Source organism: Myotis lucifugus, unplaced genomic scaffold, assembly GCF_000147115.1.
Source record: "Myotis lucifugus unplaced genomic scaffold, Myoluc2.0 scaffold_7, whole genome shotgun sequence".
Taxonomy (NCBI): domain Eukaryota; kingdom Metazoa; phylum Chordata; class Mammalia; order Chiroptera; family Vespertilionidae; genus Myotis; species Myotis lucifugus.
The window spans coordinates 4312666-4336477 of NW_005871055.1; the positions used below are offsets into that span (position 1 = coordinate 4312666).

Consider the following 23812-nt stretch of genomic DNA (forward strand, 5'->3'; position numbering starts at 1 on the left):
GGGTGACTGGATGGCTCTGAGGCCTCGAAGGCATCCCCAGGGTATCTGCTCGCCTTCCAGCCTGGGTGGCCTGGTGACTTAGAGACACTGCCGGCTGCAGGCCTCCCTGCAGGGCACGGGGTCCCCAGGTGGTCTTCTGTGGCCGAGACGGCACTGTTTCCTCTGCTCAGGGCAGTGCTGCTCCTGAGAGGTGAGCGCCTCAGGGGTCACCGTGTGACTACTTTTCACCAGTGAAGCCTGAGGGAGTGACCTTTGCCTTCTGTTCAATCCCTCGTTCTCTCCCCGTTGCTGGCATGCACCCGGGTTTCTGAATCGCCACCCAGAGGACAGGTGCCCACAGGCCAAGACTATCTGCTTTGGAGTCTTCTGTGCCCATGAAATAAATGTACGTTTTTTAAGCCACTGAAGATTTGGGACTTACTTATAAAAAGTGGTGTTATTCTAACCCAGGGGTGGGCAAACTTTTTGACTCGAGGGCCACAATGGGTTCTTAACCTGGACCGGAGGGCCGGAACAAAAGCATGGATGGAGTGTTTGTGTGAACTAATATAAATTCAAAGTAAACATCATTACATAAAAGGGTACGGTCTTTTTTTTTTTAGTTTTATTCATTTCAAACGGCCGTCCGGCCCGCGGGCCGTAGTTTGCCCACGGCTGTCTGAGGCTGATCGGAACCACTGAGGGGTCTCTCTCCTCTGACGGGGCCACACTGATAGCCAGTAACTGCTGAGCTCTGGAGCCTCAGCAGTTCCTACGTTCCCTGTGGAGAGCTGTGTCCCAGGACTCACGCTGCTCTCGGGACTCTGCAGGCGCCGCCGCTAGAGTGCCTACCCCACGGCCTCCTCACCTACGTTCTGCTTTTGTGTGTCCTGCGCCTTCAGTTGCAGTGGTTCTCAACCTTCCCAATGCTGCGACCCTTTAATACAGTTCCTCATGTTGTGGTGACCCCCAATTTCATTGTTATAAATTGAACATAATTAAAGCATAGTGATTAATCACAAAAACAATATGTAATTATATGTGTTTTCCGATGGTCTTAGGCGACCCCTGTGAAAGGGTCACGACCCACAGGTTGAGAACCGCTGATTAGAGTAAAGGTGGCAGAAACCCCTCTGCCCACACAGGTCTGTCCCCAGGGTCTGAAGGGGCCCGAGGAAGGTGCAGCCCCCCCACCCTCAGATGATGACGTGAAGCACTGAGGCTCTTGGGGCTGCGGTCCCTCGGTCGCCCCTCGGTCGCTCGGTGCTCCCAGCATCCAGGCTCAGAGCTGGGAAGCATGGTGAGGTGCCTGCGCAGGGCCAGTCTCCTGCTAGATCGCCTCCTCTGGTATCCACGAACCTCAATCGATCTGTGTTGCAGTAACACCTGTATCGCCACTGAAACAGCAATCTTCCTCAAATTGCCCACGGAAATTCCTTCTGCTACACTGTTGCAGGATGATTATTATTACAACTTAGCATTGACATAACATTTTATACTTGCGGTGTGTATTACAGTCTGCGCATTAGTTATTATTGGGGAGAGCTAAACAGAAGCACAATGCAGTGTCTGCTTCCTTCCTTGCGTGAGACCAATGGAAGGAGGGTAATTTGGAGAGTGCAGGTAAAGCAGATCCTGCTATTATAATGGCTTAAATGTTAGTCTGAAGGCACAACCAACAGCAGGCGCCTCGGAAAAAAACCCTCTGCCCTCCCTCCACACAGCTCTTCCTAATGAAGTGGTCTGCACAGAGGCAGCGGCTGGGTTGCTTCTGGGTCCTGAGCTATTGAGAATTCACATCACGCTTCATCACTTTCCCATTGACATTATCCTCTGATACCTCCCAAATCTACCCCCACTGTCCTCAGAGGAAAAGAGGGGAAGGAAACAGGCTTCCAACAGCAGGGTGCCTCTGCCCTTTAGAACGTCACTGCAGGGCGCTGTGCTGGTGAGGGAAGCTTTTAGAGCCCCAGGGTGAGGGATGCCTAACCCCAGGAAAGCACATCTGCAGTGACTCCTGGGAACCTTAGCTGAGTGCCTGCTCTAGGCTCAGAGTGGCCCCCACCTGACCTGAGAAGTGCCCCTGCCCCCAACACAGGTATGGGCCTGGGGCAGCTTCTAAGAACTGCCCTGGGGGTGGGCGGGGCTCGCCCCACAGGGTGTTACAGTGGTAGGGTGGGGAGAGGAGGCTCCAGGCTGGGAAAGCAGAGCTGAGCGAGGGCTCTTTCATGAAGGAGCCTGGGCTGGGCAGCTGAAGTCAGCTGGGGGGAAGCAGGAGAGGGCTGCCCCCCAGCGGAGACATATCCACAGGGGCCCAGCCATCTCCGGGAAAGTGCCAAGGCTGACAGCAAGGATCAGTGAGGCTGAGGAGAGGAGGCTGCGCTGAGAGCCCCAAGTCCAGGCAGCAGGCACATCAAGAGGGGCATCGCCTGGACGCCTTTTCTTTTGATTAGACTTCGTTTCCTTTTTCACTTTCAATCCCTGTTTCCAATTCCAAGATGCAGGACTACTTTTTCTTCCACCTCTGAGGTGTTAAAGATTCTTTACAGCAGTGGTTCTCAACCTTCTGGCCTTTAAATACAGTTCCTCATGTTGTGACCCAACCATAAAATTATTTTCGTTGCTACTTCATAACTGTAATGTTGCTACTGTTATGAATCGTAATGTAAATATCTGATATGCAGGATGGTCTTAGGCGACTCCTGTGAAAGGGTCATTCGACCGCCAAAGGGGTCGCGACCCACAGGTTGAGAACTGCTGCTTTACAGGGAGTCAGATTTAAACCAAGGTAAACCCACACTGACGGGGTGACCCCTCCCTTGGCCTCGGCCTCGCCCCACCTTGGGAACAGCACTCCACCAGTGGGCCTGCTCTGCAGACTTCACCCTGCGTTGTCGTAGACCTTGTCCAAAGAGAGAAGCTTTTTTATTTTTTTTTAATAATTCTTTATTGAGAAAAGCTTTGAACAGCAGCCCTTCCCCTGAAGGAATTACTCCTCTCAGATGATCTGCCGGCAATGTTAAGGCCGTCCTTTTAACTTGGAGGTTTCTTTCCCTTTTAACAAAAGATCACTTCTAATTTCCTTCAAGAAATCTTGCCTCAGGAAGTAATTTTTCCTACTCTCCCTAACCCCCCCCCTAAACCTCCCCCCACACACTCCTGAACTGGAGGTTTCTACCACATAAAACATCCACTTCCTGAAAGGTGAAATGAGGGTCAGCCCCAAAGTTAAGTATGTTCTCAGTACGAGGCATTGCCCTTTGCAAGGATTAGCGACTTTTCCCACAGTCTTTACTTTATAGTAAAACACCAAATATTGTGGTAACAAAGATGAGCTGAAGAGAAAAGCCCCCCTCCCCGCTTCAGTTTTTGCCTTATAGAAACTCTCTAGTCTAAATGGGAACCGAGACTTTGTTTTAAGCTTGGTGGGAAGTGATGGGCTGCCCGGAAGTCTTCTCCTGCCCATATCCTCGGCACCGACGCTGAGAGTGATTTATGCCGCCTGTGTGTGCCTGGCATCACCACGAAGATCCTCTCTAAACGCACAGCCAAGGGAGAAGGACACTGGTGTGAACAACTAACTGGCATCGCCAGGCTGGTGTCTGTGCCACAGACAGCCCCCGTCTGTCTCACCTTGGGATCTCTTAGGTGAGGCTTCCTGGTCCCGTCCCAGACGTCTGAACCCGAGTTTTTGGAATGGGGCCCAGGGATATGCATTTCAGCACATTTCTAGGATGATTCTAATGCATGCTGAAGTTTCAGAACCCCTTCCCTAGCCTTTTAAAAATGTATCTTCTTTGTTGACAGTATTACAGATGTCCCTTCCCGCCCCCCCCATTGACTCCCTCCACCCTGCTCCCTTCCTCTCCCTAGGTCTTCCCTGCCCTATTGTCTGTCCATGGGCTATGCATATATGCATATATGCATATACGTTCATTAGCTAATCTCTTCTTGCCCCCCCCCTCCCATCTGAAATAGGTCACTCTGCTGCATGCGTCTATGTCTCTGGATCTACTTTGTTCCTCGATTTATTTTGTTCACTTCCTTCCCACTAAACCACTTTATCTCTTACTCCATTTTTATTTTCCTCTCATGCTCATATTTTACTGCCTGACCTCAACCTGTGTTTTTGTTTTGTTTTTTTTTTGTCTTCTTCCCGACCTATTATTGACAGCCATCAATCCTCCTGTTACATGCCAGTGTTTTCAATCTTTTGTGCCCCAGAATCACTGAGGGGCATTTTAATAACACAGCCTCCAGGGCATTAACTCCCAGCCATTGGTATTTGTATTAGATTCCACATATGAGTGAGATCATGAGATACTCTTCCTTTCACTGGCTTATTCACTTAGCATAATGCTCTCCAGGTCCCTCCATGCTGTCTCAGGGGGTAAGAGAGCCTTCTTTTTCACAGCTGCACAGCCTTTTAAAACCATCCCTATTTCTTCATGCTTTCTTTATAACCGTCTTCCACTCTTAGAATTGTTTCATTATTGTTTGACACCTGCTTTCTCTCAGGCTTTTCTAGCAGCTTCTCTGTTATTGAAAGACCCTCTCCTCTCCAGCTTTTATCATCCAACATGGCCGTTAGGAGTCTCTGCCACTTGCCTTGCCTTCTTACATTTCATTAATCTACCCACCTGTTCCTCTCTGAAAGCCACTCACTGCCTCCCCTGTGAGGATACTGTGACGGCATGCTTTCAGAAATCCTCAGCGCAGTCTCTCCACAACACGGTGTTCTGATCTACTAGATGTTGGGTATTACTTTTCTTCGCAACCGCGTTTCTGGAGAAGGTTCCCGCTGCAGCGGGCTGTGGCCTGGGCCCAGGAGCGGCCCTGCAGTGAGTGCTGTGTCTTCGGGAACTCACCACCCTAGACCGAGCCTCTCACTGGAGGAGACAGGGCCGGGCCTGTGTGCAAGCTCTCCCCAGGCAGCTGCTAGCTGTCTTTTCTCTTCGTTATATGTCCACGCATCCCTGCTTCCCTCTCTCACCACTGACAGATGAGCAAACAAGTCCCTGGCTGTTCTCCCAGAGTCAGGAAAAAAAAAAAACAAACCACAGGGACCCTGTCCTTGGTTCTCCTCACATGTCTCTGCATCTGCCTGCCTTCACGTCTTCTGTCCTCCCAGGTAGCCTCTGTCCCAACTAACCACAGGCACTTCGAGTGCGCCTGGCACTCACAGCATCAGGGGATTCCCCACCTGTGTCACACATGTCATACCTAGACTAAAAAACGACCTCCCGTTCATTTCTTCTTTCTTTGTTTTTTTTTTATTATTGCCTATGCCAGTCACTTCCTTCCCACTAAACCACTTTATCTCTTACTCCATTTTTATTTTCCTCTCATTCTCATATTTTACTGCCTGACCTCAACCTGTTTTTTTCCCCTTCTTCCTGACCTATTATTGACAGCCAGGAATCCTCCTGTTACATGCCAGTGTTTTCAATCTTTTGTGCCCCAGAGTCACTGAGGGGCATTTTAATAACACCGCCGCCAGGGCATTAACTCCCAGCCATTGGTATTTGTAGGTAGCTCCCCAGGTCTGTCTCATGTGCAGCCAAGGCTGGAACATCTCATTTAGACCTTCTGTTGTTGCTCCAGTGTCAATTCTCAACATTGCCAAAGTACCTGGGATTTGCAGATGCCACGGAATCCCTTAACTGGTTATTTCTCACAATCTTGAGGAAACTCTCAGGATGAGCCTTATGTTAGTGCTGAGGCTTGGAGAAGGGACCTCATTTGCCAAGCCACCCGGAAACAAAACTAAAATAGTTCAAGGGGCTTCTGACCTCATCTGTTCACTTAGTTCTTTGCTCTTTTCAGTGACCCTAAACTCTCTCTTCCAGGGATACCTATTCTCACTCATGTGGGCCACCTTTTCAGAGCCTTTCTAATGACATGGCCACCCACATGGCCCTCCCTTCAAAAGAGCTTCGAGGAGAGCTTGACATTCCCCAGTCAGTCCTAGAAAATGGGAATGAAGCCTCTCAACATTTACTGCAGAACTCTTGGTTTCTCATTCATTCAGTTGGCTCCACTTCGCATTCTTCAATAGGACACATCTTCTCATTACTTCTCATCCCCAGAGCCTGAGTACTACAAATCCTGCTCCCATAAACCTAGCATTCATCTTCTCTGAGTCCTTGGGCAGGGAGAATGCTCATATTTTAAAATCTGTCTGCCCCTGGCCGGTGTTGCTAAGTGATTAGAGCCTTGGCCAACACACCAAAGGGTCTCGGGTTCGATTCCTGGTCAAGGGCACATACCTGGGTTGCAGGTTTAATCCCTGGCCCAGTAGGAGCGTGTGCAGGAGGCAACCAATCTGTCTTTCACATCGATCTCTCTCTCTCTCTCTCTCTCTTCTTCCCTCTATCTCTCCCACTCTCTCTGAAAAGCAATGGAAAAAGTACCCTCTGGTGAGGATTAGCAAAAAACCCACACAACCAAACAGATAAACAAGAAAACTGCCTGATAGCTAAATTATAGCAATATTTCCCTGGGAGATATTAAAGCCCTCTATTTATTGATCATGATAATCTCTTTCAATTCTCCAGAAAAAGCCATTTTTGCTTTTTTGCTTTGCTCCTTAAGATGATTTGTTTTTGGTTTCTGATGAATATATTTTCAGAGAGCAATGATTTATTCTTACTAGCAAGACCTTAAAAACCCTCTGCAAGTGCTAAAGCCCCAGTTAAGTACGAATAATCAAACACTAATGCTTTTAAACACCTCTCCCCCCTTTTCCAAGTGAGAAATAGAGCTGTTTGGGCAAGTTTATGAGGTGACCTTGATTGAATTAAAGAGGTCAGGGATGGAACAGATTTCAAACTTATGCTCAATGATTTTAAAGAAATGACTTCCATCCAATTAAGCAGGAATTAGCATGAAATATTTTATTTCTGAAAGGTTAAAAGAATCCCTCTGAGAAAGCAGCTCTCTTGTTACTAGCTTTTTATTGAACATGAGAGAGAAGGTGCCATGTATAGTTTTACATAAAGTGCTTTGTGAACACAGTGCTGATGATCTGGCATCAATTATACTATTCCTTGGGGCCTAAACGTTCTATGGAAGGGGCAAACAGTCCAATTAAGTTTTAATTTCTATTTCAAAAGCCAAAGGATCTAACAACTTTCAATTACTAAAAAAATAAATAAATAAATCAAGATATATTTTCCATCTGCAGTAGTCTCAACCTAGTTCTAGAGGAAAAAGTTTCAAATGTTACCTTACTAATATTTTTCTTTTAGCTCCATCCTTTACTTTGAGAGAGCATGTCATTCTTCCTGCTCTAAAGTGTGACAGAGTCTCTGATATATAATGGCGGAGTAGAATTCCACAGAGGAGTGAGGAGGGACTGGACTCAGTGGGAGTTTGGGGACTCGGAGGTATTTCTGGGAGGGGAGACCTGAGAGGAACTATGGTGATGCCGATCTGCATCTCACATTTTGGTACCACTGACCTCAGAGTGCCATGCAGACACGATTATATATTGGAAGGAGGCCATAGGGTATTAGAGAGAGAGAGAGAGAGAGAGAGAGCGAGAGAGAGGTGGGGCTTTAATTACACCTGGGGTCCTCATCTGGAACACATAGTCAGGTCTGTGACAATTTGTTGTTGTGTGTGTTTCCTTTGGACTAAACGGGAAAAAAAATCCTTCAACAGATTAAAATTTCATTCTTCCTAGTTTTTTTTAATCCTCATTGAGGATATGTTTTTACTGATTTTAGATAGAGAAGAGGGAAAAGAAAGATAGAGAGAAACACTGATATGAGAAAAACATCAATTGGTTGCTTCTCATATGAGTCTCAACTGGGATCAAATAAGGAGCCCAGGCATGTGCCCTGACAGGGAATCAAACCCGCTACCTTTTGGTGTACCAGATGGTACTCCCACCAACTGAGCCACTCAGCTAGGGCTCTTCCTAGTTTTAATTTCCTATCTATTCACTGAACAAATTCTTGTCCACTTGTGTAAAATGCAGTGCACTGGCCAGAGAGGAAAAGATCCTGAACTAGTCTTTAAGGAGCATAGCAGGTGGAAGGTCTTCCCATCTCAGCATGTTTTCACCCTTATTTGCTAAAACAAAGAAACAAAACAGCCCTATCTGGTTTAGCTCAATGAATAGAGCGTCAGCCTGCGGACTGAAGGGTCCTTGGTTCAATTCCAGTCAAGGGCACATGGCCAGCTCGTGGGCTCGATCCCCAGTTGGGGGCGTACAGGAGGCATCCAATCAATAATTCTCTCATCATTGATGTTTATAACTCTCTCTTCCTCTCCCTCTCTAAAATCAATAAAAATATATTAAAAAAATAGAAACAAAACAAACCTTCTCCAGGTATAAGACAGAGTTCTGATGAACAGATTTATACAACTTCTCAGATACTCTCAGCTCTCACAGTTTTTTTTTTTGTTGTTTGTTTGTTTGTTTTTTTGGGTTTTTTTTTTTTTTTGTAGACTTTATCTATTAGTCTTGCTGAGACTTCTGAGAATAGAGAGCAGGCACTGTATGGAACCATGACCCAGTGCTATTCCAGAACAGAGAGAACTCTGATGATATGCTACTAGGATATTTTTAGAGTAGATAAGCAACACTCTTAGATCAAAACTGAATATTAGTCTTAGAAGATTTCACTTGCTAATTTTTTTCCTTAATCTGGCACTGCAAGTAAAATGATATCATGTTCTCACATACATCATGAGAATTCACTGAATATTTGTTGTTTTAGTTTTATCACTGCTTTGTATTATGACATTGCTTATGACAACTTAAGGAGGAAAAGAACTAAGCATAGAGAAATGAATGACTAGGATGCTCAGATCATGTAAACTACACTAGGAAAGTCTAGGATAGCAGGTAGAGACATTTCTTAAACAACTGACTGGTAGATAACTAAAGGAAGAATGAAATCCCCTATCCTATCTCCAAAAGATTTGCCAAATAAGTTGTGCCTGAAAACTTGTAATTGCAAAAATTACCCACTATAAACTTGAAGAACTTTCTCAGCATTCCAACTAATTATTGTGGGGGGGGGGTTAAAAAAACACACCCACATTTTTCTCATTAATTTAGAACATGGGGTGGGATGGGAGAGGACATATTACTTCTAAGATTTCTTCTAGGCCAAATCTTCTCAGAGTCTGTGCATCTCAGTAAGATTGATATTATTGCAGATCTTCTCCCATAGACTCTTATTTTAAAGATTTATTGGGAGGTACAACTCATAAAGAAAAGCCTCAGGAACAGGAAGCAGGAAGAGCACTTCAATTAAATCTTGAAGTTAGATGGAGAGTCAATAAAATGGTGATGGGCAGGTAGGCTCTCCCTGGCCCTGGGAATGCAAAGGAACCATGGGAAAAGAAGGGAAGTTAAAGGCTAGTACTGTAGCTCAGATCATTGCAGATCAACCATCAACTCTATGCCTGTGCTTTGAGAAATGTCCTTAGTTTTAATTTTTTACTTTTTTGGAGAGTTAGGCAGTGGAAACATGGGTTTTGACAATGTGCTGTTTACCAAAGGAAATCATTTCTTCTTTCTCTTGCCTAAAACCATTGAGCACATTGTTTCTGAGGAAATACATATCACCCAACTAGAAAAGGGATCGTGCCAATTTCCTGAATATTTTTAAAAGTTGGAATGAGCTTAAAAACAGTTTCTGGATACACCACCTGTGTTGAAACCAATCTCCAGTTAGTAGAAAACACGGAAAATAATGGAAAGACTAAGCATAAGGCCCAGCCAGCTTTGTCTGGGTTAACATGTAATAAGCATCTCCAATATACCTTTGCCTCCAAATGGCACCACAGAGCCACACACATAGCAGGCATTCAAAGTCCCTGGTGGATTTTATTTGGCAACTGACTCTTAGGATGCCACTTAAGGCATTTCAGGAATATTCTGGAGCTTTTCTCCCATGAAATTAGTCATGCCATAGAAAAGTCATTAGCCTAGAAAGAAGGAAACTGGTGTTGAGTTCTAGACTTTCCACTTACTGTCTTGGACAAATAACAAAATTTCTCAGCATGGGACTGCATATTCCTATTTGTGAAAAAAGGAGGAGGCTATACAAGATGATTTCTAAGGGTCTCTTCTATGCCTGAAGAGACTCATCATTGCCAATCTCTGTGGGTAAGAACTCAACATGTCTGGCTGGTTTAGAACTTGAATTATTTGTTGGATCCTTAATAAATAGTTATGCAAATATGGTCAGCCCTTGAAATAGGAAATGGTAAGACAGTGTGGTCTAGAAAGGTAAGCATATTATGGTAAATGAAATGTGGAAATTCCCTAGTTTAAAGCAAAAGAAGTCAATCAGTAAATGTCCTCCTGATACTTGTTACTGTTCTTTACTGCTTTTGACTGTCTTCCTAAATGATTGAAAATGGCCAGGTGGTACTGCTCTATCAATAAGAATTTTATCAGATTCTCTTAATTTAAAAATTAGTATTTACGGTAGCTTAATTATTAAAATAAAGCAATACATGTACATATTATGGAACTTTTTTGAGATGCACAAAGAAGAAAACAAAATCATCTTTTCTCACACCATCTAGAGATAATCACTCAGAATTTTTTGACCTATATCCTTACAGATTATCCCCTAACATACAAATTGTGAGTCTAACACATACACAAACATACAACTGGAATGGCCTATACATTGATTTGTAACTGCTTTGACTTTGTGAACAGAAATATCTGAAATGGAGTTGCTAATGTCATGGGGTCCTGAGGTGGAGACAGAGGCCATGGAGGAAGTTGGTCTTATGCACGTCCATACCTGGATGGCACCGGGACTTTTAGATGGTGCCAACCACAACTGGCTACACCTGCTGCCATGCTCAGGCTGAGGCTTATTTCTATGAACTCTAACCTAGCAAACAGCATGGTAACCTATCCCATATAAATTAATGTTAGTTATTTTTTGTCTACACCAACCATAACTCTTTCAAATCAACTATGTAAGCCTGCAGGTTGTACTTTTATAAACTTTGTCTTTTTCCTCCACCCTCAGAGCACAGTTCAGGGTCCTCTTGAACCCCTAAAATCCCCATATAAAGATCTGGACTGCTTTGCAGCCTCAGTTATTTCTTGTTTAACAATCACTTAGCAATGTATCAAGAGCCTTCTCTCATGCCATTATATAGTTTTCTAAACATGATTCATTTTAAGGCTGCATATCTATACTAATAAAAGGGTAATATGCTAATTAGAGTGGATGTCTTCTGGACAACCATCCGGATGTCCTTCCGGACAAAGCCATGGTGGCTGCTGCAAGGGCCAGGCTGAGGCTCAGGCAAGCCGCAGCAGCTGCTGCGAGGACTGGGCTGAGGCTCAGGCAGCCTCACGCGGCTGTGAAGGGCCCAGGCTCAGGCCAGCAGTGGCAGCAGCAGCAGGGTTATGGGGGTGGTGCCTTCCCCTGGCAACCCTGGCCAGGTCATCTCCCGCAGAGGGAGGCCAGACTGCAGCTTAGGCTGGGGACTGAGGCAGAGGCAGTTAGGGTTGATCAGGCTGGCAGGGGAACAAGGTAGGGGCGATCAGACTGGCAGGCAGAGGCAGTTAGGGTCAATTGGGCAGGCAGGCAGAGGAGTTAGGGGTGATCAGGCAGGCAGGCAGGTGAGCGGGTAGGAGCCAGTGGTCCCGGATTATGAGAGGGATGTCCGACTTACCAACTGTTGGTAAGTCGGACATCCCCCAAGAGGTCCCAGATTGGAGAGGGTGCAGGCCAGGCTGAGGGACCCCCCTCCCTGCCATGCATGAATTTCACGCACCGGGCCTCTAATCTATAATAATAAAAGGATAATATGCTAATTAGACCTGATATCCTTCCGGACAACCTTCCAGATGAAGCCAGGGCTGAGAGGGAAGCCCAGGTCCCGGGTGCCAGAGGGAAGCCAGTGCTGGCAGCCGGGGGAAGGAAGGCCTACTCTTACATGAATTTTGTGCATTGGGCCTCTAGTAGGTATATAATTAATTAACCAGTGCCCTGGTGTTAGTTATTTACATGTTTCTAGAGTAATTCTGATAATTGGAGAGTTAGGTAACTGTGTCAAGTGGCAAGGACCCACATGGCCCAAGTGGAGAGCTAGGGCCTCTGGGACCCAGCAGCTCTGGAAGTTACAGTGTGCTCATTGAAGAACCTGTAACACCCAGCCTGAAACACTATAGTAGAGACTCTGCCTTATAACATCTGCCCCTCCTTCTTTGCTAGTATGGGAGTCAAATACAACTTCCTTTCTCTGGCCACCTCCCAGAAGGCTTCCACATTGTGCCCTAGAACCAGGGAGAACAGTTGCTGAGTGCTTAGTCCCTCTCTGGTATCAACGACATTCACCCAAATGAAAGAAGTGTCTCTAAGCCATTTAGATATGGGAGGGCTTACTATACTAGCTTTTAATTAGCAAACTTCAATGTCCGGGGCTTCTAAGTACAGTTAAGTCTTCACTTAACATAGTCCATATGTTCTTGAAAACTGTGACTTTAGGTGGGACAATATACGACAAAACCAACTTGACCATAGGCTAATTGATATAAATGGGAGTTAAGTTTCTGGAGCATATTTCTGGTCACAAAAACATTACCAAACTTCTAAGCTTAAATACTTCTAATATTAAACATTGAAATAAATGTAAGCCATACATACATTTAAGAAAGATGAATAAAGACAAGTAAGATCATTATTTCCAACCCCCTTGTTCCAGTTAAGAGTTGAGGTGGCTCTGCAGAGCCTATCCCAGCAGCTCAGGGCACAAGGTGGGAACTAACCCTGACCAGGACAGGACACCATTCCATCGCCGGGCGCACTCACACCCACATCACCCACTTAGACACTTAACCAGCTCACCTCTCCTGAACATCACTGGGACGTGGGAGGAAATGAGAAACGGGAGAAACCCACACAGATGTGGGAAAACGTGCAAATTTCACACAGTGACTCCAGCCAGGAATCATTTTTTTTCTCATCAACATTATAATGAAATGGCACTGAACAAAAGGATGTTACATGAGGACCTGCTGCATCAGTATCATATAGCAGCAGGTGGAAATTTCTAAGAAAGGGAAGAAAGTGATTACTTCTTTCAATTATTTTTTTTCATTAGTTGTGTAGCACTGAATGTGTATGACTAACTGGAATTCTGTAAGACATTCTCCTCTCCTCATTTTTGTATTCATACCATAAATCCAGCATCTTTAGGTCTTTGATTAATGAAGCTTATGAGCAACAGCATTAGGACTCAAGATATAATAGCTTTATGCCACCAACTGTGCTTGGATAAGCAATGCAGTATGAAAGCAGAGGAGAATTAGGACAATGATGTTCATAAACAGCAAGTCCATCAGTAAGTACATCAGTTGCTAAGAAGTTGGTCCCAACATACGTTTTAATAGGGTCTGTTATTGATTCTTTTGGCTAGTGTCCCACTTTCACAGTGTTAGAGTCACACTTGAAGGTGTAACTGGACAGGTACAGAGGAAAATCAGCAGATGCTCTCTTTCCACTACCAACCAGCCAGGTAACTACAGCTTCTCTGCCACACTCACATTTAAGGGATCTGGAACATGCTTTTGGGAGGGCTGGTCCAGTTTTCAGGATTTTAATAACCTCAGGCATTTGCTTTGGACACCTCAAAGATTATAGCATCAATTCTCATAGGTGCCTGTGAAAGAGCCCATGATCCTGGAAGGATTCACATGATTTGCTCTAATTTTCTATTTCATTAACATATAAAAAGGAAGCTTAAAAAATTCACTTGCTATATAAGGTCTGTCTGAAAACAAAATCATGCAGAATTACTGTGTCTGAGCTTTAAAATACATAGAAAAATGCTTACATAGTTAATCTGTGTAGAAGAACAAAATAGAAACCACACAGTCTTTTGTAGTGCTGTAACTAACACAATTTTATTTTCTTCTCTTTTTAAAAAAGTTCTCAACTAAAGATAATTTTTAAATTGAATTTAGAGAGAGAGGAAGAGAAAGGGAGAGAGAGAAACATCATTGGTTGGTTGCCTCCTTATATATGCCCAGACCAGGAATGGTACCTGCAACCTTTTTGGTCTACGGGATATCCCTCCAACCAATTGAGCCACCTGGCCAGGGCTATTTTCTTCTTTCTTTATTATTCAATATTAGATCTTCCAAAATGACCAGGTGTTATTTTTATATGAAAACCAGGTTCGCCTTGGCTGGTGTGGCTCAGTTGGTTAGGCATCGTCCCGCACCAAGAGGTTGCTGGTTCGACTCCCAGTCTGGGCATATGCCTGGGTTTGGGGCTTGATCTCTGGTAATGGGCATGCAGGAGGCAGCCAATTGTTTTGTTCTCATATCGATGTTAATGTTTCTCTCCCCCTCTCCCTCTTCCTTCCTCTCTTTCTCAAAATCAATTTTTAAAAGAAGTTTGAAAAAGAAAAACAGAATTTATGTTTAACATGTTACATGCTACTGGAGGGCTGTGAGCTGATCTACTAAAAGTGTTTTCTATGAGCACCAATAGAATCACAGGAGAGCACTTGACAAATTGTGTCAATGTTGAAAAGGGTAATCCCTATTTCACAATCAGAAATTCCTACTTATTATTTACAAACTAAAAAGCAAAATTAGGAAAAATACTACTAGGAATTCTTTCCTACATTTAGGAAAGAAAAATAAAACTTACAAACTTACCCAGATGAAGTCATCTAAATTCCCTCAAAAATATTCTGATTTTTTTTTCAGAAGTTGTGAAAACCACACTTAAAATCTAACAGCACTGTTAATTCTGCTCAAATACAACCTGAAAACATATTTTAACATCCTGTCAGAATGAGATACTAAGAGTGTCGATAAAATGACACTAAAATAAATGTAAATTTAGATTGCTGTTACAAGTGGCTGCCTGGCTCTGGGAAGATGTTGGGTTGCTATAGTATTTTCCATAGCAACTTTGCATCTTATTACATAAATATTCCCTCAGTGTCCTGAAAGCCTGCTAAGAAAACAGGATTACATCTACTCTCCTATGCAATGATCCTGCATCAACCTATCAGACGATATGCCCAGAGAACATAATAAACTGTAATCCGGATAACGGTGTCCCTGGCAGCTGAGGGGAATCCACACACCGGGGCTGTGCACCAGCAACTGGGCTGGGCCCCTGTGCTTCTGGCCATTCAGTTACACTCTTCCCAGGTCAGGGTCTGTGTGGTTCTTTCTGAAAATTGGCTGTTAACTTCCTCACTCTTCTCCTCTGCCTGCCAATGGCCCAACAGCCCAAGCCCTTCACCAGGCTCCCCGGGCTCATGTCACTAGGCAAGAAGCCAGGGCTAACAGAGCCTGAGTCTACTCTGCACATGCAGCTGGAGAAGGTGCTGGCCTATTGCACTGGAAACCAGTGAGAGCCCACCAGCTCCAAGCCAGTATCAAGCAGGTGGTTTGTTTGAGAACCTTCACGAGGGCGCCTGGTTTTGTGGAAGTGCAGCGCAGGTGAGTGGTTACAGTGTCGGGAAAATCCGTGCTTTCCTAGGCTGGATGCGATTTCAGCAGCACAGATCAACTTTACATAAAACACACCGTTATGGAAAATGTGTGCATATCTGAGAGCGATGACAGGAATAAGGATTTGTCAGGCGCCACATAAAAATAAGATTCTAAGGGGCTAAATTTAAGACAGTGTAGGCTCCAAATGTGAATTTACAAAACAGATGAACACAGCCTGGCTGGGCAGAAGGAGCGCTTCCCTCCCTGTAATAGCACCTGTCTCTTGCATTTAAAAGGTAAAGCAATTTACAAAATGTTGATTTTATAGTTTTCAGGAACATGTTCATTATGAAAAGAGAACCGTAACAGTATATAAAATCAGGGCACTGAAAAAAATCTATCCAAAATAAACATGCATTGGAATTATTTGGCAAGAAAAAGAGAGAGAGAGAGAGAGAGAGAGAGAGAGAGAGAGAGAGAGCAAGCCTTGGCTCCTTGTAAATGAAGCTCTGTTTCCAGAATTTAGGAATGAAGCAGGCTACCGAGCCCACCCCGGAAGATGTATTTCTTCATCTTGAAGCCGTATTAGTTTTAATTAATCACCCTTTCTTGTTAAGCATTTGGGCTCCCAGGAGACATTCCTTTGTGGTGAAAATAAAATGCTTGTCTTTAACGGGGTGGTCGCTGATAGACACACACCACTGCTGGATTCCTCCTTCGGGCTGTCATTACATGTGCACACAGAAGGCGACAAACAGCTTGTCCTCCCAGGCTCCTCACCACGGACATGCCTGCCTCTGGGTCTGCTGGTGCAGGAGCTCCACCCCGACGGCAAGTGGCATGGACTCACTTGCCCCGTCTGAACGCTCGTGCCCTCTGCAGAGTTCTAAGCAACTCCAGAGTAAGCCTGCTCAGATCGCACTCAATTCAATGGGAAGCGTCTACCAACTGCCAGTGAGACGGCCCCGGCCCCCTTCTGTTGGCCCCACCACGGGCTGGAGGACCCTGCACTCCCCTCCAGCGCCCAGTGTGGTGCTGGGGTGGCAGTGAGCCCGACTGTGACTGTAACCTTCCCGTTGGGCATCCTTTATGTCTATCAAAAGCACTCCTAAGCAGGAAACAAACTAAATCAGAAAAACAGGCAGTCCTGGTGTTCAAAGAGATGAAGGGGATAACAAGAGAGAGCCTTATTATTAAATTTTTTTAAAAACTAACGCTTCCAGCTACATATAAAACTATTCAGGCAGACTGAATACTGCTAATTCCAACTGAACTTAATTATGAGTCTCAAATTTGACTCGGCTGGCTGAAAGATTTGGCAAATCTTTCCAAAACATTTCTTATTGAAAAATTTTTAAAAAATCTGTACCTATGATGTGGTGCGTTTCCATGGAAAATTGACAACCCAGAAAACATTCTTCATAATTAAAAAAGTAATTGCTCCCCTAAAGAACTCAGAGCTTAAATGAGGTGTAATTAAAACCCAAGAACATTTGTGCATTATGGAATGGTTTAAGGGTTGTCTATTAAGCAAAGGACATATTAGTTTTATTCTTCTAAAGTTTGTGTTCAATATACAATGTATACTCCCTAAATACTGGATGAGGTACATACACTGGGGTAATTATGTTCATTTTGGTTTATACTGAATTTAAATTCGTGGCTTTAGAACATATGTGGCATTAGGCATTGCATTTTTATTAGGTTAACATGTTTCTTCTCTTCTAAAAGCATCTCACACGCTTGAGGGCAGGGTACACTGTGTCTAACCCTCGCCCTATGCCCAGGGTCCACAGAGCCTTGAACACAACCAGGTGCTTGACAGATGTTTAGTAATAATCAGAATGACGCTGGGTTTCAACTTTCTGAAGTGTAGACTATTGAGCATGTGGCAATGTACTTTGTATGTATACATGTTCAGACCATGTGGGGGAAATGAATTATCTTTGTTTAAACATGCTTATTAATACTTGCCATTTAATATTCTTTTTCTTTTTATGTATTTATTTTTTTGAGCGTCACCCAAGGATATGGCTTTACTGATTTGAAAGAGAGAGGAAGGGAAAGAGAAAGAGAGAGAAACTTCACTGTGAGAGAGAAACTCATCGGTTGCCTCCCATATGCACCCGGAACAGGGATTGAACCCCCAACTTGGGTATGTGCCCTGACGGGGAATCAAACCTACGACCTTCCAGTGTATGGAACAGCACTCCAACCAACTGAGCAACACCTGCCAGACTAATGCTTGCCATTTAATTAGAACAAATGTTCTTAGGGTTGCCATCTTCCTATAAACTTATGGAAAAAAAGCATAAAGACCAGAAGAAGGGGAATATGCAGTTGAAGTCAACACACTTTGCTTGAGCGCTGACTTGGTGAAAGGCCTGGGGCCAGGAGCTGGAGGACGACCAAGATAATAAGCAGAGTCAACACTGTAAGCAAGGCCTTTGCATGCATTGATTCATTGGACGCTCACAGTGCTAAGACTGATCAGGTTCTGCTATCTGAGGCCTTAAGATCTAGGACAGACTTCCTCTTTTTTCTCCTCTCTTCCTTGAGCTTTCTTGTCCTCACCCCTACAGTCAACCTGGGGCGGGGGGAGGAGGAATTAAAGAGAAAAAGAGGGGGAGAAGGAGGGGGGAGGAGGAATAGATACAGCTTTTAAAGTTTGGCTTGATTCCAGTAGGAGGTAGACTATGCAATAATAAATTGAATTTTTATCAAAAACTATCTTCACAGGCTTCAGAACAGGATGCCGATCTTCTTGAATGAATGCTTCGATAAATCTGTCTTGGTTTTCAAATTTATTAACAAAACTCATTTTCATTTTTATCAGCATCTTAGTTTTGCTTCAGCAAACTGCCTTCCCTTTCAAGACCCAGCTGATGAGGAGCAGTGAACAGCCCGCCCAGAACTACTAGTATATTGTAGTGAGAGCCATGCGGGGAACTCTACCCACACCTGTGGTAAATTATTATGGGTGGTGAAAAGCAGAAGTACAATGAAATATTCTTCATAACCAGAAGATCAGAGATATATTGACCAATTTTGGTTTTTTAAAAAGAATTTAGCGCAAGGTATACAAGTCCTCCCACATGATACATTGTGTCTTCTCTAGAAACCAGTTCTCCCCCGCTGCCCCTCAGAAATAAAACTGTATGTTACTGCCCTGACCGGTTTGGCTCAGTGGATAGAGCATCGGCCTGCGGACTGAAGGGTCCCAGGTTCGAGTCTGGTCAAGGGCATGTACCTTGGCTGCGGGCACATCCCAGTGGGGAGTGTGCAGGAGGCAGCTGATCGATGTTTCTCTCTCATCGATGTTTCTAACTCTCTAGCCCTCTCTAGCCCTCTCCCTTTCTCCCTGTAAAAAATCAATAAAATATATTTAAAAAAATAAAACTGCCTGTTAGCTTTTGTTCCAGGAGACAGAGGAGGAGGAAAGCCAGCACTGGTGGACCAAACTCAAGCATCCTGTGGGGGGCGGCCTCACCACAGGCTCCCACAGGCCCGGGCTCCCAGAAGGATATCCCCTCAATTTCCAAGAATGCCTGGGGCAGCTACTGCTCAGAGCGTCCAAGACAAAATCTCATTGTTTTAGCAGAAACGAAAAGGGCAAGGGATTCTTTAGAAGATAGAGGGTTTACTTCTATTTCAGCATTTGGCAATTCCCGCTAGTGAATTAGAACTACATTTTGAAGAGGCCTGCTCACAGGTGCCTGACAGCTGCAAATGTGTACCTACAATTAGTGCTGGGTCACCTGAGGAGATACCACTGAAAAATCCCCTCAGGTTGCCGCCCCCCCCCCCCCGCCCGCCCACACACACACACCCGGTCCCTGGGTCCCTGCTTCAAGCAGCTGTTGGAAGGAATCTGTCTTAGCCTGGGTAAAAGACCAGATGGGAATTCCTGCTCTCAGACAGTGGCCCCAACATGCAGCCGAAAGAAGAACCGCTGCCTGCTTTTGGCAGGCTCTTCGGGGCCCAGTGGAATAAAAAAGGTTAGTTGCTTTCCTTTCCCTCTAATCAGTCCTGAGCTTTCCTCATAAACCACATGCCACGTTCCCTGGTCCATCTCATTTTGAAAGCACAAAAAAGACTTTGAACTCCTGGGGGCCTGGCATTTGAACTCCAGTTCTTTCATCTTTTCCCTCAGCACTCAGTAGAGAACAGGCCGTGTTGTGCTCATTAATTCTACTGACCAAGTAACAAGCCTGGTGAAAGCTTCTGAAAGCTCAGGTCCCCCTTCAGGCTCTTACCAGACGCCTGGGGAAAACGAAGAGAGGTCAGAAAGACGCCTCTTCAGTCAACCTTCCAGAGAGGACCCTGTGGTCCCTGCGAGGGGAGAGGTCTTGGCACCTCTGTGGATTCTTCTGCAGCAGAGCTCAGGGCGATCCTACAGGTACACGCTCGCTGCCATGGCCTGTAACCTCCCCTGTGAGCCACTGTTCTCAGTCATCACTCTGGCCCTATCCTAAGCACACTACAAAATTAGACACATTTCTTACTCGGGAAATTGATTGGTTGTTTTTAAAAAAATGTCCTTTCCTTGCCAAAAAAGCCACAGGTTCAAATAAAAATTTCTCATTGACTCAATTCTTTTCTCCTACACATACCTTATTAGGTATGTTAAAGACACAAGTTTCATGTAGACCTGCCTCTCATCTAGAAACTTCAAAAATGATGAAAGCTTTTTTGAGAAAAATATTTTATATTTTTATGAGAAGATGTCATTGAGTTTAAGAAAATCACACTGAAATTTACTCTTTTCCTTTGACGGATGAAGGTGTGCAGAATCGAAATGCCGTGAGGAAGGTGGTTTCCTCAAACAAGCAAATTTAAACCCAATTACGAAGCAGTCCTGAGAAATCTGTAGCGTCTCACTAGGAGGCGCACAGTGACACACACATGCTAGCTTCACTTTTCAGACAAAGGCTTCAGAAAAGAGGGGCATGGTGCCTTTGTTTATGCCAAGCTTCTGAAAGATATAAATAAATGGAATTTGAGGCTAAAAGGAAAATGTTCTAAGGCGGTTGGTCTCAAACTTTAGCCTGCAACAGAATTCCCTGCAGGGCTTAAATCGCAGATTGCTGGCTCCCACCTCCACCTCCCTGAGAGTTTCTGATTCAGTAGGTGTTGAGCAAGGCCTGAGAATGTGCATTTCTAGTAAGTTCCTACCCGTGGTCGGCAAACTGCGGCTCTTGAGCCACATGTGGCTCTTTGGCCCCTTGAGTGTGGCTCTTCCTAAGCCTTAGGAGTACCCTAATTAAGTTAATAACAATGTACCTACCTATATAATTTAAGTTTAAAAAATTTGGCTCTCAAAAGAAATTTCAATCGTTGTACTGTTGATATTTGGCTCTGTTGACTAATGAGTTGGCCGCCCACTGTCCTAGACGATGCTGGTGTTGCTGGACTGACGACCACACTTCTGAGAACCACTGCTCTAAGGACGCTGAGCTCCCTCTGCTACCCCTGGACAAAGCAGCTTTCCTTGCGACCATCATTTACGCCTCTGATTCTCCTCGAAAGCCCTGGAAAAACAGGGCATTCACACCACTCTGCAACCCTGATGACATGACCATTTTCTGAATCTTGGTTTTGGCTTCTACCAGCAAATTAGCAAAGGTCACCTGTTTCTGGTTACCTGACTCTTCCTGTTAAAAAGCTTGGAACAGGTGAGTGTTTATTCACCGGTACATATGAGGAGATAGATCAAATCTGTCATGCCTCTATTTGTCTTTTTTTTTTTTGGCAACAGTGGCAACTCTGGTTCTTCCTGGGCCCTTTACACCAAACTCTTCCCCTTGGAAAACAGTCCCCATTGGTGTCCCCTATGTGGAGTGACCACGTCCCTGGCCTGCTTCTACAAGACCAAGGGATTTACATATACACAATTCAAGGACCGAGTTTTACATCAGCATCTCAGATGAGACGGAGTACATGAACCAAGTTCACTCTGAGCTTCTCTCCTTTTTACAGCTCAAGAGTGATGCCCCTTCCTTGGTACAAAGTGGGCCAATCCTCTGACGGCAGGTTAGGTGAACCAAAGTTCACTGGAGAACAGTCTAATTCTCCAGCAAGCTCTTTCAGAGGCTAGAAAGCCTCCTCAGGGATTAAACAATTCGCATATTAGGACACTGACTGAAGCTAGATTTTATCTGCATTTCAGCATCAGTGGTGGCTACCATACTATGGAAAAGGATTTTTATGAGAACAGGCAAGTATCCCTGAAAAAAGTATAATGGCCCCAGACCTACTCATAAAGAAACAACTGGAACAATTTAAATTACTATGTTCCCAAGAAGTGTAAAGTTCTACTAATAAAAGACACAGTCACTCAGAGATGAAAGTTTAGTATAACTCAATAAAGGTGAGTTATGTGTTCATTTCCCAATGTATATGCCCCACCTGGGATTAGGAACATCATTGAGATACCTCATGGTGTGTGGCGGTTTTCAGTGTTACCTGATTCATCGACTCTCATTTTTTTAGTTGGGCTGTCACAGTTCTCATCATCTGACATTTCCATCTCCTCTTCGCGACGGATGCCCATGAGTTGCTCACTTTGAGCATTCCGGAGCTCCTGAAAGTTAAGAGTACACAAATGTCAGTCACTTTCCCAATGGTCTTTTAGTGTATTATGGCTGACACATGAGCACCTAGAATCTGCAGTTTTCCCCTTTCAAACATTTCCCCACCTAATCTAGGAAAACATTTTGAGGGGTACAGAAGGTGGGTGTGGAAAGACAGGAATCTGGTATCGGACTTGGAATAATTCCTGCTCACCAATGACTACTCAAGGGCTCTTCAGCAAATTGTTCAATCTCTCAAGTTTCAATTTTCACATTTGTAGGAAAGGAGATAACAACATCCACCTAGCAGGGCTGTTGTGAGGATTACACAGAAATACCTATCACCATGAGTGGCACACAGGAGGGGCTCATCGCTAAGGATTAGGAATACAAGCAAGGAAACGTTTAAAAGACTGGTCTGCTACTGACCCAGTGTACTGTGTAGCTCAAGGAATGTTTCTTCATCTGCCTTAGCCTCAATTTACTCACTGGAATATTGTGATGATCATACTTTTGAGAATAAAATAAATTAATGCATGTAAGATACTTTGCCTCATGTTAAGCACATGGTTCTCCAAGTTGAAAATGCAGACCTCTATTATTCTTCCTGCAGAATAGGGGCCCTGCATGTGAGCATGGGGCCCTGTGTGATCACGCACACACACACACACACACACACACACACACACACACACACCATTCATATATTCAAATGGTCAAATTTAAAAATATGTTGGAGGGCAAAATAAAAACAGATGGCTTCTTTTTCTAGTGTTTTACATTATGGTGTAGAGTTTATTGTTTTTGTTGTGATGGTTGCTTTAGCATCACTTTATGATCTTAGGATTATATCTTACACTCTCCACCTATTACAGGAGTGACTGCAGCCAAGGCATTTAATTTCTTTGAGCCTTTGTCAACTCACACATAAATGGGGAATAGTAGTAATAAAGGCCATTTGAATGCAAGCGTGCCATGTGAAAACTTATAAAAATAAGGAATTACAGAATATTGTTTTACAACTGTATCTAAAAATCAGAACACTGTAATCATGTATGTTAAATAATCATATTATTTGTATAAATTTCTATATTATGTATTTGTGAATCCTTATCCATTGTGTTCTCTTATATGTTTCCCCTTTTTACCTCATTTAAATTGAAGTCTTTAAATAAAGTCAAATAGTTAAAATAATTTCACTTTATAATAAACCTTTGAGTAACAATAAAGCTAAGGTATGACGAGGTACTGATGGCATGACTTTAAGCATAGTTCTAAGGCCCATTCAGTCAATGTGTGCACATAGTAGTCTGTGTTATAGGTTCTTTCCATTGTCTTCCCTGCTTAGCTCACAGATGTGTACTGTAGCATGATGGGAAGGAAAGTATTTGCGTGGTCAACTCTGAACCCTGGGAATCACCAATACAGAGGACAGGGATGGAGGATCAGCAGAGAGGCAAAGTCCCTGGGACAGGGACACATGTCAGGGCAGTCCTGATGGCCACCAGGCTGACGGCCCAGGCCTCCTTGCGTGACATGCCACCGAGTAGAAGGGGTGCCAATCCTGCCTTAAACAACACCATGGGTATCAGAGGCAGATGTCACATGTGATTAGTGGGGAAGTTTTTAGGTTGTGGACAGCTAATTTTTCTGACAAAGAGGCCAATTCCCAAAGAGGTGGCCTGAAAATACTTAAAACAAGGAAAAGTCAGGCGGAGAGAATAAATGAGCCTGAAAGAGCCTGTTGTTTAGTTCCCACAATTAATGACAAACTGTCATACAGTAGCTGTTCTAGTGGGGGAGG

The 23812-nt window shown here is 44.2% G+C and overlaps 1 protein-coding gene across 1 annotated transcript in view; it reads right to left on the bottom strand.

Moving 5' to 3' along the window:
* Positions 1-23812, bottom strand: part of ENOX1 (ecto-NOX disulfide-thiol exchanger 1) — a 215958-nt gene that overhangs the window by 96505 nt on the left and 95641 nt on the right. Inside the window, exon 8 of the mRNA XM_023747906.1 lies at positions 21902-22019. Coding sequence (XP_023603674.1) covers positions 21902-22019 — 118 coding nt within the window. The remainder of the gene's footprint in view (positions 1-21901; positions 22020-23812) is intronic.